General features: G+C 38.2%; 1 protein-coding gene across 1 annotated transcript; it reads right to left on the reverse strand.

The window, feature by feature from the left end:
• Positions 1-4,712: 4,712 nt before the first annotated feature.
• On the reverse strand, positions 4,713-15,486 carry ivd (isovaleryl-CoA dehydrogenase). The gene is made up of 12 exons (XM_044166038.1): positions 15,189-15,486; positions 14,216-14,305; positions 13,955-14,006; positions 13,574-13,743; positions 13,366-13,459; positions 11,462-11,592; positions 11,157-11,253; positions 10,897-10,990; positions 8,712-8,793; positions 8,440-8,544; positions 7,651-7,723; positions 4,713-6,085 (listed from the first exon to the last, which is right to left on the reverse strand). Exons 1-12 carry the CDS (start codon positions 15,318-15,320, stop codon positions 5,952-5,954), a joined length of 1,254 nt encoding a protein of 417 aa, XP_044021973.1. The 5' UTR covers positions 15,321-15,486; the 3' UTR covers positions 4,713-5,951.
• Positions 15,487-18,198: the final 2,712 nt, after the last annotated feature.

An 18,198-nucleotide genomic window follows, 5' to 3' on the forward strand; every position in this document is an offset into this window, starting at 1 on the left:
GCTGTGGCTGACAGATGGCTTTCACCTAGTTAATGTCTTTAAGCCCTGTTCTTTTGACACTTGTATTAACCCCAGCAGCAGCGGCTGAAAGAGCTGCTCAGCACTGAATGAAGGGTCGGTGGCTTGTCAGCTCTGGCTCATGACCAAAACCTGCTCTGACATGTGGCTGCATGGTGCCTCCTGGAGCACTGATGTAGAGGAGTTTGTTATCTATTTTATGTGACTTTGGATTAACATTTTCTACAGTGTCATTTTACATAGTGGAACCTGGGGTTTTCCCATTATGGGCTTGTTCTGCACAAGTCTATGTGCAGAAATGGGTCCACAAATTTTGGGACTTCAAACTTTCTTGTCCTGGTTTCCCTTCATTTCCCTGCAGTTTAGTTCACTAAACTCAAATAAAATAAATATATACATACATACATGTATGCATTTCATACAATATTAAGGGAAATTATACATTTACTCTGTGTATCTCTCTGTAACATGACTGAATCGCAGCAGTGCTGATATAACACTTTGCATGCATTAACATTTAGTCTGCAGACAGAGACAGAAAAACTGCTGCAACTTCCAAGTGCCCTTCTCCTGGCTACTTATATAATGCATACTTTACATGGATATTAATCATCAGGGTGCCACTTTCTAGAAAGTCACCTTTTAAAAAGGGTTTATAAGTTGAAACTAACTGTTTTATTAATGTTAATAAATCATTTAATAATGCTTTATAGATCAGATTATGAGCTATCAATATAGGAACAACCTTGCCAGGTTTTAGGAAATCCTTGTGTCTTGTGTTTATCCTTTCTATTTAGTAAAAATACTGTAATAAATGGTGGTAATCCATTAATAAATGTGTGTAGGTTTCTCACTTTATAACAAGCCATCATGTCTGCATTTACAAGTTGTAAAATGATAGATAAGTTGTTAATAAATGGATATTGATCCAATTAAGTGGTCCAACCACACAAAGGGATTTTTTTTTCCAACTGAGCAACTCAAAAGTTATTCTGAATAATGGCTTATAACTGATCTATAAAGCTTTAGGAAATAATGTATTAACCATTAATACAGCCATTGTAGTTAGAATGTATAAGCCCTTTATAAAGGATGCATTAGCGCCATAATCACACATTAACTCATTAATGGTCAATATTTCCAACAAGCCATCATAGTGCAGAAGAAAGAGCTTTTGAGTTGTGAAGCCACATTTCCCTGATGTACATCTTCATTAAGTGTGTATCCTGCAGATGGTTCTTTATTAAACTTAATTAATTTAAGGACCCCTCCCATGGCATTTTCTGACTCTCTGCATTTGTGAAAAAAGGTTACACAGCAGCCAAAAAACATTTATTAACAACTCACTCACATTAACTTCAGACTTGATGCTTATTTTAAAAGGGAAACCTTCACTTGACAATAAGGCGTTCACTTTCACAATAAGGCATTCAGTATGCACCTCTCCCTTGAAGGGAGGAGTCCTCCCTTTAATAAAGAGCCATGCAGTTAAAAAGACAAAGCACACTCCACTGACAAAAGTTACACAGCAGCTTCCTTCACAAAGACGTGGGCTCACAACCTGGAAGTATGCATTATAATCACTTATTAGTGATCAGCAAAGCATTCAATGATTGATTAACCCTTTAGAAAGTAACTAGTGAGAACTTATAAACCCTTTGTTAGCATGCTTTATTTTAATGTTAGACCTAATCTGATAATAAACAAATTAAAAACACAAATATATCAGCAAAACAATACACAATAATGGTCTGTAGTATAACATTCTGATAAGACATTTTAAAAAACAAACAAATATGATTAGTTCTCTCTAAAGTGACTTCTGTGTGCTGCAGATGCACAATCATCTCTGAAGCAAACCATCATCCTCCATCTTGTCATTGTGTTTTGATAGGGGCCACCTGTCACTTCAGGACTGGAAACTGGTAGAAATAGTTTGATTGATTGATTGTCTTTGATAACATCAGAGGAACACACACCGTTTCAAAAAGAGAGGAGATGAAAATGAGAAAAGTCAGTCTGTTTAATGACAATGAACATTTTCATTTTACGCCCACCATGAATTATTGTTTATAGCTTCCTTGCCTTTGCTTGAATAGTCCCCTTCATCAGAACTAGTTTGAATTTTGCACTTTTGAAGATCAGTTCACATGGTCTCTTGCATTAACTGTGAACTAACTTAGTTCTCTACAAACTCAGTGTCTCAAGTTCAGCAGCAGCCACAACTAAAAACCCAGTATTTCTTTTTTATTCTCAGACAGTCCAGTCAGAACTTGCAAACACGGACACACACTGTGGTGGACAGTATCTAAATACATTTACTCAAGTACCGTGCCTAAGTACCATTTTGCGGTACTTGTACTCTATTTATATTTCCACTTTATGCTACTTTATACTTCTACTCCAGTAAAGTTCATAGGGAAATATTGTACTTTTATTTCAACATATCTCCTGACAGCTAAAGTTACTTGTTTCTTTGCAGATGAAGATTTTACATAAAAAATATGATAGATTGTTACAGATTAAACTGCTTGAGAAAAGTTAGTTATCTAAATTTAGACAAACTACAACATTAAAGTACTTCCTAAATGTTAATTGAACAATAATAATGATCCAATAGTATAACAATAAAACACTCACAGCAGCCATTCTGCATAATCAGTGCTTTTACTTTGGATACTGCAGCACATTTTGCTGCTTGTACTCCTCTACCTTTACTTAAATAACATTTTGAATGCAGGACTTTATTTGTAAAAGAGTATTTTATAGTGTGGTATTTTTGCTTTTACTTAAGTAAATGATCTCAATAAAAATAAAATAGAAATACAAAGTCACGTCCTCAATCACCTCCACAAAGTGACATTATTGTTTACACTCATGTATCATGGATTTTTAAGAGGATGAATTCTTACACGATAAAGTTTGATTGCAGTCCCAGTATGTTAGAGATACTAATGTTTAAACCTGACTTGTTTTCAGTAAAAGGAAAATCCACCCTGAAACAGAACACCCATGTATTATTCAGATGCTCTGGATAGTTCAATCACTGTCTGAACTACTGTCTTCCCTTTGGCTTTTCTAGAAACAAGGATCTACACATTCAGTGGGTACAGAGGGACTACAGAAACATGTGTTTTCTTTACGTTTCTTTTTATCACAGGATACATCTGAACCATAAATGCACCCGTATTTCAGGACAAGCACAGTCATCTCTGATCACAGTCAAAAGAGCAGACCGAGTGTCTTTTACATTTCTGCAGTGAGCCGAGAAGCATCTTCTCTTTCATCTCCACTGGAGGGTTAAGAAATAAAACAACCAACTCTGTTAATCCTTCAGATTGCTGAGTGGTATTATCACAGAGAGCTGAGAATGACACACAGCGGGGCAATATTGAGCAGTATTGTCCAACCAGACAGTCTTCTGCACATCAATCAGCCTGAGTCCCAGTAGCTGACGGAGATGAAATTACAGAAGATGGATTGGAGGCAATAAGCTGATGATCCGTCATCTCAACAGCTGATGGACAGAGAAGTTTCAGCAGCAGGTAACTGAGCGAGGGATTTAAACAGTGTTGCAGTGACCAAAAGAGGAGTCATTCAAGTTTGAGAAAGAAAAATGATTTAAGAGCATGTAATTGAAAACTACTGACTTCATAAAAGTAGTGCTTATTTAAATGTTGTTTTATATTATATATTAAATGGTGGAAAGTAACATTTACTCAATTATTATACTGCATATAAGTATAGTATTTACTTGATTACTTCCATTTTATGTTACTTTATACTTCTACTTCACTACATTTCAGAGGCAAATATTGTACTTTTTACCTCTCTACATTTACATAACAGCTAAAGATAATGGTTACTAAAGCTGTTAAGGGCTAAAGTGATTTAGTATTGCACTTGCATCAAGTTGGGGGACTCACAAAAACAGAAAGGCCACAAACAAAGCAGCACAAGAAGAGATATCCTGATGATTAGTCCCTTGAATGGGTCAAACTCCAAAAATGCAGGATTCTACATTTCCCATAATGCAACCGGTGGCATCTTTTTGTTAAAAACTCCCTGCCTGGTAAATGGCCACATCTTTTAAACTCAAGTCCCAAGTTTTTTTGTAGTTTGTAATGCAGACTTTCAGTTATACATCTGTAGTCTCAAAGCCCAATACCCATAGTACCATACTATTTAGTATGCCAGAAAAAGATTTAGTATGTCCATACAAATGCAGTATGCCAAAAATACCAGGATGTCCTACTGCATCCAGTCGCATTTTGCAGTATGCAAGCCAGCATGCTTTTCTGGCTATTCTGACCCACAATCCTCTGCGCAGGATGAATATGAGCAAGTCAAAGTTCAGGGTGCAATGTTATAACAAAGTAGTATGTCCCAAATGTGTGCATACTACATGCAACAGTACGTACTTTGTAAGGGCAGCTGCAGTACCTACTAAAAAGAAAGTATGCGATTTGGAATGCTGCACCTGTCGAGATAACCCGCTGATGACATCATCAACCCCTGATGACATCATCAGGGAGCCATGTTACAACTGTCTTGAACAGGCTGAGCAGCACTCCCCATGTCTAGTAAACTGGCTTCAGTGCTTTTGAGTTTTCTTTTTAAATTCCTTTAACTCTGAGTATGCCTGTGGGACATAAAGTATGATCCTAAAGGAAGCACAGAAAAACTGACACGAATTCAAGTCAATATTTTTTTTTTTTTTACTGCAAACTACTATATTTCATACATTTTCACAGTGTACATGTATATTCTGACACCAATAGTCCTCTGGAGAAGAGAAGACAAACAAATCTTTAGGAGGGTCTCTCCAGTCAGACTGTACAGACACAACAGTGGAATACGTTGGCTCCCAAAAATGAATCAGTGGTTTTCTAATGCTCATTCTCTACAACAGAATCCTCAGACATCAGCTGTTTTTCCTTATTGATCAGAAACAGTTATCCGTTTGCAAAAAAAACTAAACAATGAATGATCAAAGTCATGATTTTTTTGTAATCAACTATAGTGATATTCACTGTTAAGGTTAGAGACAGTCATTACCGAATGTTCTCAGGTTTTATCGAAGCAACAGTGGCCTGTCAAACTGTCCCGGAGCTCGGAGCCCCTCATCGGCTCAGCCATTAGCTTCAAATACATCAGCTTATCTTATATAATATTTTATTGATCCCCGGGGGAAACTCTTTTGTTACTAGCAAAAAATACAATACACTAGACGGAGCTACGACAACAGGCAGCATGCAGGCTGGCGCATGTGCACATTAATGAATTCAGAATTCATTCATTCATTCTTATATATCCTTGAGACGCCAACGTGGTTTGTTGAAGGAGAAACTAAACAGCGGCCATCACAATGTTGATGCCAAAACTCTTGGCAGCAGTAGTTTTGGAGCTCTGGTCAGAGTGTTCAAGACAACACAAAAGTCAACCTTCATCACATCACGGGGCCTAAATAAACTATAACACAATGATAAAATGAAAGAATGATTGACTGGTTCACAACTGCATTTAACATTACCAAAAACTAATTTAATTTCATCACATAGGAGGAAAATCTGCGATACTGCTTATTTATAAAGGTTAAATACTTATTTTATTGCTTTTTTTGGCATTTCAGTGGATATCAAATCAATGTAACTCTAATTAGACTAATATGAAAACAAAATGACATCAAGGCAACTTAACATACTAAATCAACATTTCATTTGTGTGAGCATGTAACATCACAGTCAACTGAGTAATTTCAGTAAAGTTTGTTTATATATGAATTAAAATGGCAGGTGAGAATGATTCTGACACGTGATAATCTGACAACATCAGCAACAGTTCATACAGTATAAGGCCCTGGGTGTGAGTAACTGTTTATCCACAGCAAACCGCTCGTACAGTCTTTAGCGATTGCCATTTCTCAGTTCTGATTATTTGAACATGGAGTTGAAGGCTCGTCCAATGATGAGCCGGCGAATTTCACTTGTGCCTGCGCCGATTTCGTACAGCTTTGCATCACGCAAGTATCGCCCCATGGGGTAGTCGTTGATGTAGCCATTACCGCCTGTTGACAAGTGACACAAAGTTAGTGCGCAGTAACAGAGCGGGTTTCATTAGAGTGCACATAATAAAAGAAATAAAATGCACACATATTCACTTCACATATAGACTAAATAAGTCGCTGAGCTCTTAACATCTTTGTCAGTTGCTAGTGATCAAACTTGTGCTGGCTGGAATAACTCAACCAATGTGTGCTTTTGTCAATTAACTTGACATGGTCATTTGTTTTAATAAATTATTACATTCTGTGTACAGAATACTATAAAATTAAGGCATTTCCTGGCAAAACAAGGCAACAATGTCATGTGCACTCAGTTTCATCGAAGCTTGGCATGAAGTGAAAATGGCAACAAGCGAGAGAACATGAACACAAAGAGGCAAATTCTTTATAACAAATGAAGGTAATTATAAAAACACTGCATGTAACGTGTCCAGAGAGCAATTCATGTCTGTCAAACATTCTCATTAAAATTTTACTTTTAAGAAGTTCGATCAGAAAGACAACTCCATTCTTTCTCCTCTACACCTTTACTCATTACTTTGACTAAACCACACCTCTTGGCTTCTATCCATCCATACTATATACACTGTATATTCCCACTTCTCTCTATTATCCTAAAAGTTTAAAATCCTAGAGGTAGGTAACTTCCTCCATGTTCACACTATGCAGTCGAGTGAGCCTCTTCTCTCTCATCCACACTGCAGCCATTCATTCACTAGTCAGCATGCTATTTATTAACCAAATTAGCTGCACCTGTAGAGCACTGCTTCCAGCTCCTGACAATGTTAACATCAAACCACCACCTTTCACACCAGAAACAAGACTCCACCCAGAATCAGAGTGAAGACGGGTCATCACATTGACAAGTACATCCCAAAATTGGGCGTAAACCCCAGATGACTCTAAATATCATTAAGCCAAAGGAGACAGCAGCATTGGTATATTTTTATTTACAAAGCCATAATGGGTAAACTCCCCTCATATCTGTGTAATCTCCTATCAATCACCAACAGCTATTATGATTTTCACTCCACTAGATGGCTGCTCTGCCAGGTTCCCAGGATTTGCTCAGAACTTGGTAGAGCAGCTTTTTCCTATTTTGCACCCTGGGCATTGAATAACCTTCAGAACACACCACAGCTTAATAATTTTGTCTCCCTGGGAGAGTTCAAAGCTCTGATAAAAAATTGTAACCGAAGAGTGCAATTGCTATTCTTAAACTGGATTTTGTGTTATGTGTCTGTTGTGCCTTGTCTGTTTTTGATATGTTATTTTTATTAAATAATTTTAGTAACCTTGTAATGGTGTGCTATCTTGGCCAGGTCTCCCTTGAAAAAGAGATTTTAATCTCAGGGACTTCCTGGTTAAATAAAATAAAATAAAATAAATCTGTTGCATCAGCAATGATTTTTGTCCATAAACTAGATTCTCCTGACTGAAATAAATAAATTCAAACTGGAAAGTATTTTAAGTTTTCCTGTACTGATAAAATCATGACAGTTGCCTTTTTTTAAGGTTTATTTAAAGGTTCAGCTTTCATTTGAACCACTCGGTTTCTTGGCACTTACCCAAACACTGAATGCCATCCAACGCAACCTGGGTGCTGTTCTCCGCACAATAGAGGATCACTCCAGCACAGTCCTGCAACGACAACAGGTCAACACAGTCACTGTGTGCAGTGGTGGGGAAAAAATAACTAAAAAGTAAAATAAGCTAACATGTAATTATCATGTAATGAAAGACGACTTTCATTCAAGTTAACTCTGAGGCATTTTAAAGCTTTTTATGCAAAATAGAATAAATTAAATAACATTTTACCACAATATGAAAAGTCAAACACATGCATAATCACCATCTGACACTATGACATAATATGACATAAATGTTTAAGATTTTACAGGACAATAAAGAGTTTTTTCCCCAAAACTCTTTATCATCATCTGAGATTACAATTAACAGTTTTTGATCTTTATACTGAATTTTATAGGTCAAAATATTCCAAATGATATGTAGTATTTTGGTATTAAACCTGTTAAACACAGCATTTCATGCCTATAAAATACCTTTCAATATATATGAGGATTGGAATAAACTGTATTTAACACTGATCAAGGGGATCAATTTAGATCATTTCAAAATATATATCTTTTTATAAATCAATTATGCAATATTTTAAACAATTACATTTACAGACATAAAAGAAGAACATTTCTCTTCACACAAATGCATTGACATATGCTCCATTTATTTTTTTTTTCTCACATTTTCTTGATTGACGTGCAACTTTTGTAGCAACATTTAAACAATCTTTTTCTAAACAGGGTGCTGCAGGAGTAGATGAGTGATTAAAAATCCACCATTGAACTGAAGTGTCCTTTGTCACAAGCCCGGGCAACGTTGTACAGATACTGCCGACAGGAGCTCAGCCTGGTGTACATGTCGGCCATCTTGCCTTGCATCAGCTGCAAACAGATGAACATAAAACATGTTAATTTCACTCAAGACAAATCACAGTTTTAAATTCTGTAGCTGCCGGCTTCATGCTAGAGGTATTACACTTTACAAAGCATATTTACTGGGAATTTTAAAACTCTTCTTTCTTGTATAAAGTGAAGACTGATGGTTGAACCTGAAAGTGTCCAATCTTCTGTCCGAAAGCTTCTCTGACGTGTAGGTAGGGAACAGAGAAGTCCACAACTGCCTGCATGATGCTGAAAATTAATGATAATGTTGATACTGCTGAACAATTCAAACAAGTCTTATTCAAGTCAATATTTAACAACAGCTCACAGTCTTTTGATGTCTGTGATGTAGTTTTCCTGGATTTAGTCTTTCATTCTTTTAATGTCAGGGATATGAGTTTTTCCAGCAATCATGTTGTTGCTTGTTGTGAACATCTTTGCTAAGCATTTCTAAGCACTTGGAATAAAGCAATAAATGTTTCAATTCTCACTTTAGAATTATTTCTAAGCGTTCCAGTAATGATAATAGGTTCAATAAAATGTAAACACTGCTTTGCCCATGTACAGTGCAGCCGTAAAGTATTCACAGCGCTTCACTTTTCCACATTTTGTTATGTTACAGCCTTATTCCAAAATGGATTAAATTCATTATTTTCCTCAAAAATTCTACAAACAATACCCCATATTGACAACGTGAAAGAAGTTTGTTTGAAATTTTTGCAAATTTATTAAAAATAAAAAACGGAAAAAAAAAAAAATCACACGTACGTAAGTATTCACAGCCTTTGCTCAATACTTTGCTGAAGCACCTTTGGCCCCAATTACAGCCTCAAGTCTTTTTGAATATGATCCTACTATTTTTGGACAGTTTCTCCCATTCTTCTTTGCAGGACCTCTCAAGCTCCATCAGGTTGGATGGGGAGCGTCGGTGCACAGCTAGTCAAGGATGTCGGACATTGCTGCATTCATCTTTCCCTCGATCCTGACTAGTCTCCCAGTTCCTGCCGCTGAAAAACATCCCCACAGCATGATGCTGCCACCACCATGCGTCACTGTAGGGATGGTATTGCCCAGGTGATGAGCGGTGCCTGGTTTCCTCCAGACATAACGCTTGCCATTCAGGCCAAAGAGTTCAATCTTTGTTTCATCAGACCAGAGAATTTTGTTTCTCATGGTCTGAGGTCCATGGTCCTTCAGGTGCCTTTTGGCAAACTCTAGGCAGGCTGTCATGTACCTTTTACTGAGGATTGGGCTCCATCTGGCCACTCCACCATACAGGCCTGATTGGTGGAGTGCTGCAGAGATGATTGTTCTTCTGGAAGGTTCTCCTCTCTCCACAGAGAAACGCTGGAGCTCTGTCAGAGTGACCATCAGGTTCTTGGTCACCTCCCTGACCAAGGCCCTTCTCCCCCGATCGCTCAGTTTGGTCGGGCGGCCAGCTCTAGGAAGAGTCCTGGTGGTTCCAAACTTCTTCCATTTACAGATGATGGAGGCCACTGTGCTCATTGGGACCTTCAATGCTGCAGAAATTTTTCTGTAACCTTCCCCAGATCTGTGCCTCGATACAATCCTGTCTCGGCGGTCTACAGACAATCCCTTGGACTCGATGGCTTGGTTTGTGCTCTGACATGCACTGTTAACTGTGGGACCTTATATAGGCAGGTGTGTGTTTCCAAATCATGTCCAGTCAACTGAATTTACCACAGGTCGACTCCAATCAAGTTATAGAAACATCTCAAGTATGATCAGTGGAAACAGGATGCACCTGAGCTCAGTTTTGAGTGTCATGGCAAAGGCTGTGAATACGTATGCTCAAGATTTCAAACAAACTTCTTTCACATTGTCATTATGGGGTATTGTTTGTAGAATTTTGAGGAAAATTTAATCCATTTTGGAATAAGGCTGTAACATAACAAAATGTGGAAAAAGTGAAGCGCTGTGAATACTTTCCGGATGCAGTGTGGATAAATGTACACACGTATGCAAACTAAATGTCTCACCAGCTTTTTTTTGGCTGCAGGCAAGCCTGCAAAATCTAACTTGCAGACAGAGCGTTTACATACAAATTATTTCCTGAGAAAAAATGCAAGTTTTGAGTTTCAGTATTCAAAAGGTCAGACTGATTAGAAATTACTTATGGAAATGGATATGAGTGAGTATGTGGACTGGATTCAGGCAACTAACAGATGGCACTATGCATAACAGTAGTTAAACGTGCTATAAATATGTTAGAAAACACAATAATGACCCTCAGGATATTACATTTTATGGATTATTTTTATATTGCAGTATGTAATTACAATCTAATTTTTTAAACAGTTTTATTCAAGCCTATTTCTGGTATGAACTTACCCAACAGGTCCTGATGCAAGCACCAGCCTCTCCAGATCTAAGCCGCTCATCATCACGTAAACACCTTTGTTCAACGGACCAAGGATGTTCTCCTCTACAACAAACAAACAAACAAAAACATTTTAAAGAAAGTAAATTAAAAGGCCTACTTGATAAAAGAGCTCACACGACACACAACAAAGCCAAAACAAAACATGATCTATGGATTCTCCTGTTTCACACAAGTGAACATATGGCAGAGGGTGCACTTAAACACACACCTGGGATTTTGCAGTCTTCAAAGATCAGCTCGCAGGTGTTGGATCCCCTCATGCCCAGTTTGTCGAGCTTCTGTGCTGTAGAGAATCCTGGCATTCCCTACAAAATGTGCATACATACGTGCACAAACAAAGTCTTTTAGTTGCTATGATTCTTGTTCTTTTCCCATCATTTTGTATCATATTCATTCGACAAAATGCAGGGCTGATCCCCAGAATGGACCAAAACATGTAAACCCACCATGTCCCCTGAGCCACAATTAAATCCCGAGGCAGAGAAGAATACGTCTTCACTTGACTGGATTTACCTTTTCAACTATGAAAGCTGTGATGCCTCTTTGATGGGCCTCAGGATCTGTCTTTGCATAAACAATAAGGACGTCGGCATCTGGCCCATTTGTGATCCAGAACTTGTTGCCATTCAGAACATAGTAGTCACCTGTAGAAAAATTCAAAGGCAAAATAGAAATTGAGTGATTAATAAATGATTTAATGAAGATTTTAAAGCCATTTGTCTGGATCCATGGTAAAATCTCAAATGACCACATATTTACAAATGATATTCATGGGTTAAAAGAGAGAAGGTGTGAGTGCAGACCTGTGGTTATCATATTTAATGACAGCTCAACAATAAATTCTCTCATCCTGGAAACACCTCAGTCTCTCTGGTTCAACCAGTACAAATCAAACGTGCACCACTACTCTATCATTAAACTTCATCAACAACAGCTTCAAAATCAGTTTTTACAAGGCATAAAGTAAGGTGCAGCCACCACTCGATCGCACCCTTGAACTAATGGCACTCACTCACTTAGTGGTGTATCTGTGAAAGCACATAACAGGTATTATTTGCATTTCTGTGAACATGTGTACTTTCTACAGGTGGCTTTAAATGTTCTGCTTTTATTTTTATCGTTCTGTTATTTGAGAAACATGAAGGGCACTGACAATGTCTTTGTCTTCTGTAGCCTCCCCGTACAGTTTGTGTGCCCTCTCTCTTCTTCTCCTCTCATCTTTTTGTCTTTAAACCTTCAATAACTGATGTTTTTGGCCACTTGTGGGCAGCAGAAACAAGTTCTGAACACAACACTGACATATCATCACCTTTTAAGTTGATTTTGCGAACTTAAATGCCAAAAGTTGAGTATTTATACATCCAGCAGTTACAGAGCAACATTATCATTAATTTGGAGTCATGTTTTGGCCACCTGTCTAACCTAAGTTCAATATTCACTCTCTTTTAACTGGTTTCCTTGGCTCATGCTCAGCCCATTCTCTCCACTCTAGAGCAGCAGTATGAGGGAATCACTGAATCTGATTTTTTTTTTTTTTGAGAAAATACAAATTGAAATCAGCCAAATGTAGCACTTGTAAAATGTCTAAATCCACCTCTGAAATGCAAATTTATCAAAGGAGATGTGAGATCTTAGTTTTGCTGTATACAGAGACAACACTTTGATAGTTTATTAGCTGAGGAAATAAGGCTCCAAAAATAGCCTAAATAGTTCCCTTATCAGGCAACATAGCTTGTCAGTGAAGTGATGTGACATAAGATGGTGTAAAGTTAAATACATGCATACACAATACAGGATACACCATCTTTCAGAGGATCAGTCTGTGGCCTCACGGGGCTAAATTATAAACACGTAACTTTTTGCTTTGCTGCTGTCTCATTACATACTGTATATCTAAAGCTCACACTGACAGTCTGGCCATCCAGCACACACATGCCGCCTTGCTGAGTCAGAGTCACTTGGCAAATGTAATATTCAGTGGGAAAAGGGCTGAATGCCAACGGTGTTTTTGTCAAACCCTGAGTCAGTAAAATCCCAAAGAAATGATGAATGGATGAATTTGATCAGCAGCAGAGCAACCAGAGCATATCTAGCAATATTTGATAATAATACATTTCAAATGGAAGGCCTATACTGTATACATGCATGAGTATAAATATATGAACTACAAGATAAGATGAGCCTTTATTGATCCCCAGAGGGAAAATTCAGGTGTCAGGTGTTGCAGCAGCTCAAGGACAGAAGAATGAATATGAATAGAAAAAAGAAATAATTAATTAGGAGGTATATAAACTGAAAATAAGAATACAAGTAAAGATAGATACTAAACAAGAGCAATAAAGAAAAAGCACAATATAAATCAACTTCAGCATGTAGCACTAATGCAGAGGAATAAATCACACTCTTTGTTGTCCTACCTTGCTTCTTGGCTTTGAGTTTCATGGCTACGACATCAGAGCCAGCATTGGGTTCGCTCATGGCCAGGGCTCCTACATGCTCTCCTGTCATTAACTGGCAACAGGAAAGACCATGATGAGGATGAAGAAGTGAATCCATCTTAGCTTTTGGTTTTATGTATTTTTCAAATAGTTTTTAATGTAAAGCATGAGCTGTTTTGGTCCTGACCTTTGGCATGTACTTCTCCTTCTGTTTCTCGTTGGCGTGGCGTACCATCTGGTTTACACAGAGGTTGGAGTGGGCGCCGTAACTGAGAGCAATGGCTGCCGACACTCGTGACATTTCCTCCATCACAATGACATGATCAAGGTAGCCCAACCCTGTGCCCCCATATTCCACTGAAGGAGATTAGAGTGTAAAATAATTTTAAAACACTACAAAAAAAGAAAGCAGCCTTCAGTCCATGCTTTGATAAAAAAAATAAACATGTTTCCTACTGGATCATTAACTACATAAAAATTTGTTTTGCAAATTGACCAGCTTCCTGCAGGTAACTACAATGTGACTACTTCTACATACAGAATGAATGATTTTTTTCCTCCAACTTACCTGGAGCAGTGATCCCAAGGAGTCCCATCTCCCCCATTTCTTTCCAAAACTCCTGGTGGAGAGAAAATGCAAAAAGTTACCAAGACAGAAATCCTGCACTAGGTTTGATAGTGAATTTTTTATGTGGAAATACACAACTCCCATATGAGATCCAGCACAGCAGGGGTGTGCTTTAGGTTTATGACAAAGCTACCACTTTCTGAACTATTCAACTCAATCGGGGAACTACAAGTATGTGCACAATAAAGTGTTTCAACTCACCCGCATTCCTGGAAATTCATTCTTCTTGTCGATCTCATCGGCATAAGGTGCAAGCTTTTCTGCATAGAATTTACGAACCGTCTGCCTGAGCTGTGCAGAAAACACAACAATAGGCTTTAAAATAACTGATTCATATATGTTATTACATTAAAAGCACTGAAAAATGAAGCGATTGGCATTAGTTCCCATTTTCCTCCTTCATTTGACTGCATGGCAGACCGAGACACTGATCAGTTTTACCTAAGAGCGAGTGGAGCTAAATGTGCTGTTTGAGTTGCAGGTGGATGTGCAAAGATATTTCAAAATCATGCAGAAATCTGTTAACTGACATTACAGGTATATTCAGCTTCATAATGGCCAGAATGGGAGGACAGCCACTTTCACCCAATCAAATCCTTTATACTAACCCCACCCCCTGTCCTCCCGGACAGTGTTCAGTCCCTCACTTTGTGCCTCATACCACTGACCTGCTGTCACCTTGCGTTAAAATAACGCATCTTTATTGGAAAGCATGTTTGGATGAGCCAACGTTACCTTTCCATTACGATTGCTTAGTTGGTAACGATATAGCTATTAGCTAGGGCTAATAGTGGTAATTCAAGCTGGTTATAACTCTGCCAATAGAGAAATATTAGTGTCACTTGCTTTAGTATTTAGATAAGTCCAAACAAACTAATGTAGACAAATATTAGGTTGCTGTCGTGTGCGAAATCTGTTAGCTAGGTGGTTAATGTTAGCTAGGTCAGCTAAAATCCAGGTCTTCTTATCTGCGACTGTTTGCTAACGTTATGTCATCACGTCATGGGCACAGAGTCCTTAAATAACATTATTCTTTTGTCCGTGAGACTTATTAAACCATACTGTCTCCAAACGTTGTTTTATGTGACTTTAGGGCTTTTTTCTCTCCGCCAGCTGCTTATCTGCACAGACAAGTGAACTTTGTGTTGCTTGTTAGCTAGCCAGTGTGGCTAACCTGAATCTGCTCGTCGGTGAGTCCGTTCACCACATCGTCCACCGGGATGGAGGCCCCGGAGCATCCTCTCCTCGCCACCGCGGGGATGGATAACCTGGACCCGAGGCGGAGAGCGTTTCTGATGGCAAACATAGTGTTGCTTGCAGACCGACAGGTAAAAGGAGAGAAATAAGCCTAAAGCTGATGCAGTGGATGATTGTCAGGCCCTGGGCTAGCTGCCCTTCAGCAGACAGAAAACCAAAAGTCTCCCTCTGACTCTATTTCCCATTACCACAAACCTCTTTTCTTCTTCCTTGGTTTACTGGCGGACTACAAACCAACGTTACAGGTGCATACCGCCACCTACTGTATCGGAGTGTGTAACATCATGTAACATCATGATGACTAACAAAAACTAACAAACACTTCATAGAAATTTTAAATTCTAGATAAGCCCTGTATGTCCTAGTCTTAGCCTAGAAAAGATAACATCTTCTTTCCTACATTTACCTTGATTATTTCTGACTCTGACAGATCTTTGGATTTTATAGTATTCTCTACCCTTAATGTCATTATTCCATGTTTCCTGCCATGATGCCATTATTCCCTGATGAGTTAGTGACTTTGTTTCTGATCTCCCAAAACACATTTCTAAAATGTCATTATCATTTTTGTTTAGTGCATTTTTAGCAAGTTTAACTGCAATCTCATTTCCCTCTATTCCAACGTGTGCTGGTATCCAGCAGAAATGAACATCTATACCTAGTTGCTGTAGCTTTAGTAGGCTCATATAAACCTCAATTAAAAGATCCTTTCGGACTGTTTCTCCTGACTGTGTACTTTGTATTGCAGCAGCAGAATCTGAACACATCACCACTTTAATCGGTTTAACCTCCTCTACCCACTGAAGATGATTATTGCTGTCAGTTCTGCTGTGTACACTAATAACCTGTTTGAGATTCTCTAACACTTCCTTTGTCAGATTCTGGGATGTATATACCCACCCCTACATGTTCGTTATTTGAGTGTTTTGATCCATCTGTAAAAATATTAAGATAATTATAGTAACTTTTCGTCAAATACTCTTGAACCATGCACCCAGTGTTATCATTCCTCTCTGTCCACTCTTTTCTAATATTTGAAGATTTACTTTGGGTTGTTGAAACATCCATGGGGAAATGCTGCTTTGGATAACTGCTAGACTGTTTTGTATAGTATCTAATTTGTACTGTTTCACCTTCTTGTTAGTGTCCCAGCCAAAACCTTCACCAGAAAATGTTGTGTATTCCCAATAGTTCTGCACAACAGTTGATGCTATATTTCCTCCTCCCTGGATTCTTATCCAGTATGTTAGAGATAACTTAGTTCTCCTCAGATGCAGAGGCAGTTCTCTGGATTCAACGAGCACTGCATTAATGGCCGTTGTTTTGACTGCTCCTAAACTAAGTCTTAGTGCTCTGTGTTGTATCCTGTCAAGTGTTTCTAGCTGGGTTTTTGCTGCTACTTCATACACCATGCAACCATAATCCAAAGTAGCTCTCGGTGTAATAATGATTCTTTGTCAGCTCCCCATTCAGTTCTGACCACACACCTCATTAAATTTAACACCTTTTTACATTTGGTCTCAATATTTTCAATATGATTCTTCCATGTGTATTTTTCATCAATCCATAGACTAAGATATTTAAACACTCTGACTCTTTCCATGGGCTTGCTATATAGAATTAACCCCTGCCCGTTACCTATTTTCTTTTCAGTGACCAGCATATAGCATGACTTTGCTACTGAAATTTTGAATCCTCAATCATAAGACCATCTGTCTACACTGACTATTGCTTTCTGTATACTTTTCAACACATGTGAGTAATTTTTTCCCCTTTTCCTGATTGCTCCATCGTCTGCGAACAATCCTGACTGTACACCTGTCCCTGTATTTTCAAAAATATCATTAATCATGATATTAAATAGAGTTGGACTGATGACGCTACCTTGTGGTATTCCGTTTTTAATGACAAAACTATCTGAGATTTCTGATCCTACTTTAACTTGAAATGTTCTGTTTGATAGAAAATCCCTGATCCAGTTATATAACCTTCTGCCTATGCTTAGCTTGTTCGGTTTAATTAACAGATCTTCTCTCCACATGGACTCACGCTTTCTCAATGTCAAAGAAAACTATAGCCATCATTTCCTTCATATTAAGGGTCTTTTCAATTTCATTACTTAAACCTCTTCTCTTTCTTTTTCTTTCTTCTTGTTGGCGCATTAACGTGACCTACTGGACTGGGGTGTATATTAGTAGATCCGTTAACTGGCAGTTTAAAAAAAAACACAACACCAGTTTCTCTTGTTAAGTTAATTAAATAAAGACAAACTGTATTTTGAGTCTCTTAAAGAGTGGCACGAAAATCCTGCTCAGGGCCCCCAATGACCTGCCGGGCCCCTGTTCTTCCCACTTAAATGTGTACAGTTTTTCCATGCTGTAATATTACCTGGCCCCAGATTTAATGTGTAGCGATTAAATACCTTAATTTAGGAATATGCAACATATGAGTACACAACTGAAACAACAAAGGCCTTAAAGCTAGACTCTTTTGACATTCTTAAAAAAGATTTTCAATTAAATTAGCCCACACCTGTTGACAAAGTAGGCCTGAGTTTTTGGAGCCCCTGGAGTTTTGAGGCCCCTGTGGCGGCATTACCTTCTTGGCAATCCAGCCTGGCCTCAGTGCTGTGAAAAATTAGCTTCATGGCACAAACAGAAGGTTGCTTTATTTGAACAATGTGGAATCCATTGTTACTTGACTTAACTCATTACTTTACCTCAGTCATTGTATCCGCTTTTACAGTCTGGTATTGACTAGTCATCGTGAATAGAAATCTGATTTATTTGCTCCTATTCAAGTAACGAACAAACACAAAACTCTCAGACGCATCCAGCTATGTTTCTTTGATCCGTCTGTCCTTTAATCTGTGTACTTGTATTGTCATCTGTCTAGAGAATGCATGGGCTCTCTGAAAAAAGAGTTTG

Source organism: Siniperca chuatsi, linkage group LG15, assembly GCF_020085105.1.
Source record: "Siniperca chuatsi isolate FFG_IHB_CAS linkage group LG15, ASM2008510v1, whole genome shotgun sequence".
In the NCBI taxonomy this organism is placed as follows: Eukaryota; Metazoa; Chordata; class Actinopteri; order Centrarchiformes; family Sinipercidae; genus Siniperca; species Siniperca chuatsi.